Source organism: Hyposmocoma kahamanoa, unplaced genomic scaffold (assembly GCF_003589595.1).
Source record: "Hyposmocoma kahamanoa isolate Upper Pololo Valley unplaced genomic scaffold, ASM358959v1 92, whole genome shotgun sequence".
NCBI classification, from domain to species: Eukaryota; Metazoa; Arthropoda; class Insecta; order Lepidoptera; family Cosmopterigidae; genus Hyposmocoma; species Hyposmocoma kahamanoa.
This window is the reverse complement of record NW_020654748.1, coordinates 15,133,080-15,137,901: the sequence shown is the minus strand read 5'-3', so window position 1 is coordinate 15,137,901 and position 4,822 is coordinate 15,133,080. Positions and strand designations below refer to the sequence as shown.

At 35.6% G+C, this 4,822-nt stretch overlaps 1 protein-coding gene across 1 annotated transcript; it reads left to right on the top strand.

Moving 5' to 3' along the window:
- The first annotated feature begins 3,046 nt into the window (after nt 1–3,046).
- On the top strand, nt 3,047–4,101 carry LOC113236753 (larval cuticle protein LCP-22-like). Its single transcript, XM_026472920.1, has 4 exons — nt 3,047–3,058; nt 3,190–3,401; nt 3,614–3,785; nt 3,903–4,101. Exons 1-4 carry the CDS (start codon nt 3,047–3,049, stop codon nt 3,996–3,998), a joined length of 492 nt encoding a protein of 163 aa, XP_026328705.1. The 3' UTR covers nt 3,999–4,101.
- Nucleotides 4,102–4,822: the final 721 nt, after the last annotated feature.

Here is a 4,822-nt window from a genome sequence, read left to right as displayed (position 1 = left end):
ATCATAAATATTTTAAAAAATTTTGAAGAACAACATAATCTCAGTACAGAGTACTAAAAAAACCTACATCAAAAGTTCGTGCAATTTTACCTTTTTGCCAAGTTTTATTGACATCGATTACCGGAAAATACTTAAATATATAATAATATAATTAAATATAATACGAAACCTGATTCATCCACTAGTTTACCACCTTTAGAGGTGGAACATTTTCTTCAAATTTAAATAAATAGTACCAATACTGAGGTACCTTCTTTCCAACTAAAAAGAATCATTAAAATCGGTTCATAAATGCAGTAGTTATCGCGTAACATATATACAAAATAAAAATACAGTCGTATTGAGAATCTCCTTTTTTTTGAAGTCGATTAAAAATGGTATGATACCATATACCTTCCGTACTTAACTGCCTCCGTGGCCGAACGTTTACCATGCTGGATTGCCACGCAGAGGTCCCAGTTGCGATTCCTGAGGCGGGAGAAATAATAGGGGTTAAAGTATGAAATTGCCGATTTGTACTGAAAATGTAAATTGTTTATTTTTTAAATTTTTAACAAATTTATTTAATCAAAATAGTTGCCATTATTATCTATACATTGCTGCCATCTAATGGGAAGGTTATTAATGCCTTTGCGATAGAACTCCGACGATCTAGACTGCACAAACTGTGTGAAAGCATTTCGTACTGCCTCCTGGGAAAAAAACTTCTTGTCACGTAGATAATTGTCCAAATCACGAAAAAAATGGTAGTCCGTTGGAGCAAGGTCTGGTGAATACGGAGGATGACGAATGGTTTCTAACTGCAGTTCCTGAAGGGTCAAAATGGTTTCTCGTGCTGTGTGAGGTCTCGCGTTGTCGTGGAGCAATAATGGTGAAGATCGATTCATGAGTCGGGGCTGTTTTACTGCTAGTTTTGTCAACATGGTTCGGAGTTCGGCACAATAGACATCTGCCGTTATTGCTTGACCAGATCGGAGAAAACTATAGTGAATAACACCATGCTGAGACCACCAAACAGTTACCATTACCTTTTTATTGGTAAGTTTTGCTTTAGGACACTGTTGTGGCATTTGACCTGGGGTCAGCCATTGCATTTTTCTTTTCCGGTTATCGTAAAGAATCCACTTTTCATCACATGTTACAATTCGATCCAATATTCCTTCATTTCTGTACCGGTTCAACAAGGCAACACAAGTTTCAACACGCGTTTCTTTCTGCAGATCAGTCAAATCATGAGGCACCCATTTTTCGTATTTTTTTATTCTATTGATTTGACGCAAGTGAGTCAATATTGTGGGTAAGGTAACGTTAAACCATGCCGCTAATTCCTGGGTAGTTTGACTAGGATAGGCTTCCACTATCTCTCTTAATTCATCGTTATTCACCTGTGTGGGCGGTCTTCCTCGTGGCTCGTTCTTTAAGTCGAAATTTTCATCACGAAAGCGTTTAAACCAAAATCGCACGGTGCGTTCGTTAGTACCCTCTCCAAACGCAGCATTGATATTGCGGGCTGTTTCTGCCGCGTTAGTTCCGCGTCGGAACTCGTATTCAAAAATCACTCGAATTTTCGCAGTATCCATCTTTCTTGTCTAAATTGAATAACAAAAACAATTGAAAGTCGATATTCAAATGTTTCAAATTTAAAAAAAAAAAATCACAGAACCCATTTGAAAAAAGTTTCATTCGAAAACCTCAAACCATGAAGATTCTATGAAAATTCAAAGAACCTATTGCAATAAAACGGCAATTTCATACTTTAACCCCTAATATTTGGCTTACATGGCTTACATGGCTTATTTGTGGTTGTCTATGTGTGTGTGTCCATGGCACCCGCGACACAGGGTTACCCTAGTGCGGGGCTATGTTGAGTGTGTGAGTGCAAAAAAAAAATATACCGATGTTCTTTAAAAAATCTTTTTATTTATTTTTCTTTTTGTTATTGTTTTTATAATGCATAATACGATGTGAAATCGTTAGTATCATTTTTGTAACTACCTAGAATGAATAGTAATAATTAAATGTCTCTGTGAAATGTATTTTTTTAAATAATATTTGTTAAGTGATGGGACCAGGGCAAGCGAGGCTCTACTTTTCATAATAAAAGTTTATTGCGATTTCTAGTACTTTTACTTCAGTTGGTCCCATAGAGACCTTAATCTTCACAAAAGTAAAAATTCTTTTAATTTCCTTATTCTACTATTTTTTCAAAGTCTGTGAATGCCAATAGAAATAAAGATCCGTTTCCCTGGAGTTACACCTGTTAGAGTAATTGGCCTTACTGACCCGTCTCAAATTTCCACCCTGTTTATACTAAGTTGCAAATTACTTGGCAATCGCGCAACATAGTGCACTGTGCTTCTAGGTATAACGTATATTTTTGAATAGATACTAATATCTTCGTGAATGCAAACTTGTCTTTTCATTTTACTCCAATGGAAGCTTTTGACCTGTGATTTAAATAAATTGATGACACGAAATGGAATAAGGGACAGGGAACGAGTTAAGTGAGATAACTAACTATGATATTCCACGTTTACTCAATACGAGTTCCCCATTTATTTTGTGTTAATACTCGAAGAAATTCCCTGGTTACTTTGAACGTATTAATAATTTCTTTTAAATCAGGATACTTTTTCAGCCAACGGTCGCTATGTCAAAAGCAAAACAGAGTACAAATAGAGGCTTTTTTATTAGACCTATCTTGTGAAGTCGTTGACATGTAGCGACATTGTTAGCTCAAAACCAAGAAACATGAAATGACATATAGTTGATAGTCTGTTAATTTAAAGCTTAAATGAGGTCACGATAAATTGTAAATTTTAATACAGAGCCAGCAAGAAATGAATATTGAAGACGCTTTATTCACTAGAATAAACTTTCATATGATTTATGACGTAAATGTTACATCTTTATTAATTAATAAAACAAATGCAAATGCATGACTGTATCAATGTCAAATTGCATAAAATAACTCGGAATATAAGTATAAAAGTTAAATGTTTGTCATCGTCTACATCAGTTAGTGAACAGATCGTCTCCTATCATTATGAAGTGTTTGGTCAGTGGATTGAAAAAAATCTAGATACAAAAAGCTGTATTTGAATATAGCTCAATTTAATTTATTTTTTATCTTGTATTTGTTGCTTTTACACTCGTCACATTAACCTATATTGTTTTTCTTTGTCTCAGATTGTCCTCGTTGCCGTTCTGGCCGTGTCCTCGGCTCAATTCTTCAACCAGGGCAAGCGAGGACCCGTCCGTCCTGCACCCGTTCGCGCAGCTGCACCCGTTCACGCAGCTGCACCCAAAGTTAATGCTCCTAGAGCCTCCAGTAGTGATCAGAGTGCCAATGTTCTAAGATACGACAACGACGTCAACCCTGATGGTTCTTATAGCTATGCGTAAGTTATTATTATTCTGGATTTACCAACATACTGAGGCTAAAAATAAATACAATGTTTAATACAAGGACTATAATCCTTTTACGATACAGGAAAATGAAGTTATTTCCATCCTCTATAACATAAATTGAAATGTTTCTCAATTCTTATCCGTTTCACTGTCGGATAGACCTGAAGATTATGTTATGACAAGTAACCATTTCTTGTTACAGATTGGAGACTGACAACGGTATTTCACTCCAAGAGCAGGGTACCCCTAAAAACCTCGGCGGTAACCCTCCGGAAACTCCAGTTGTTGCAAGTGGATCCTTCGCCTTCACCTCCCCTGAAGGAGTGCCTGTTGCTGTTAGCTACATCGCTGACGAGAACGGATTCCAGCCAAATGTTAGTAACTCTTTTATTTACATTGCATAAAAGCATTCGATTGACGGTTGAATTCATCAAATCACAAGGGCTGAAAAATCACGTACTATTATGTCTTTAACAGTATGTTATTTCCAGGGTGATGTTCTGCCCGTTGCACCTCCCGTGCCCCCTCAAATCCAGAGAGCTCTTGAATGGCTCGCCAAAAACGCTCCCCCGCAGAAGAAGAAGTGAAGATCAGTCGTTGCTAAATTGTATGTCACAAGTACCTAAAACAGTCACATGTAAATACGGAACTAAAAATAATTTTAAGTATCCAACAAATTGTAAAACACTAGACGTTTAAAAATATTTTTGTTAATAAAGTATTTTTGTTGTAAAACCAAAATTTATAAAATATATTTCATTTAAATCCGTTAAAATAATTGATTAGGGGTATAAATGAAGCAGCAAAATATGACGTAAAGCATATGCTATTAAGTTGTATTTTTTTTATTATTGACCGACAATACCGTCCACTTCCAGTTAACGTATTAAGTATGTTATAAACCAATGCTTGCAATGTCAAAGAAGTGTTATCAATTTAAGCATTGGTAAGACGCACTTAAGTTCTGTGCAATTGGATAAAAGTCTGTGAGTTTGATAAAACAAATGAATCATGATGAAATGTCTATGTCAAATTTTATAGTAGTAATTCATACCTGTGGTAAAAACAGGGATGTACTTGTAAAACTATCAACATAAACTGTTTTTTTTTTAACTTCGATTGATCAATTGAGAGAGCAGATATCATTAGCGCTTTTGAGTTGTTAGGCTTTCGCGATTGCTTCACATTACAAATATGAAAGTATTCTTTTCGGAACTAAACGTTGGTTTGTTTGAGAAAACAAATAAATGTACTTACTCCATCCAGAAATGAACTTTTTTTTCGATCTAAATCAAAAGAGAAAAAGTTCCTTTCCAATTTCTATCTATTCTATCCGATCGTGTTCAGTCACTTTAACTCCTATTAGTAACAGTAGAGCTTCTTGTGAAAGAGTTCGTCCAGGAACGGTGAA

Bases quoted from the DNA above. Each gene is read 5' to 3' on its own strand.
- LOC113236753 (XM_026472920.1), top strand. The intron at 3,402-3,613 runs GTAAGTTATTAT...TTCTTGTTACAG, and splicing joins GATGGTTCTTATAGCTATGC to ATTGGAGACTGACAACGGTA. The intron at 3,786-3,902 runs GTTAGTAACTCT...TGTTATTTCCAG, and splicing joins AGAACGGATTCCAGCCAAAT to GGTGATGTTCTGCCCGTTGC.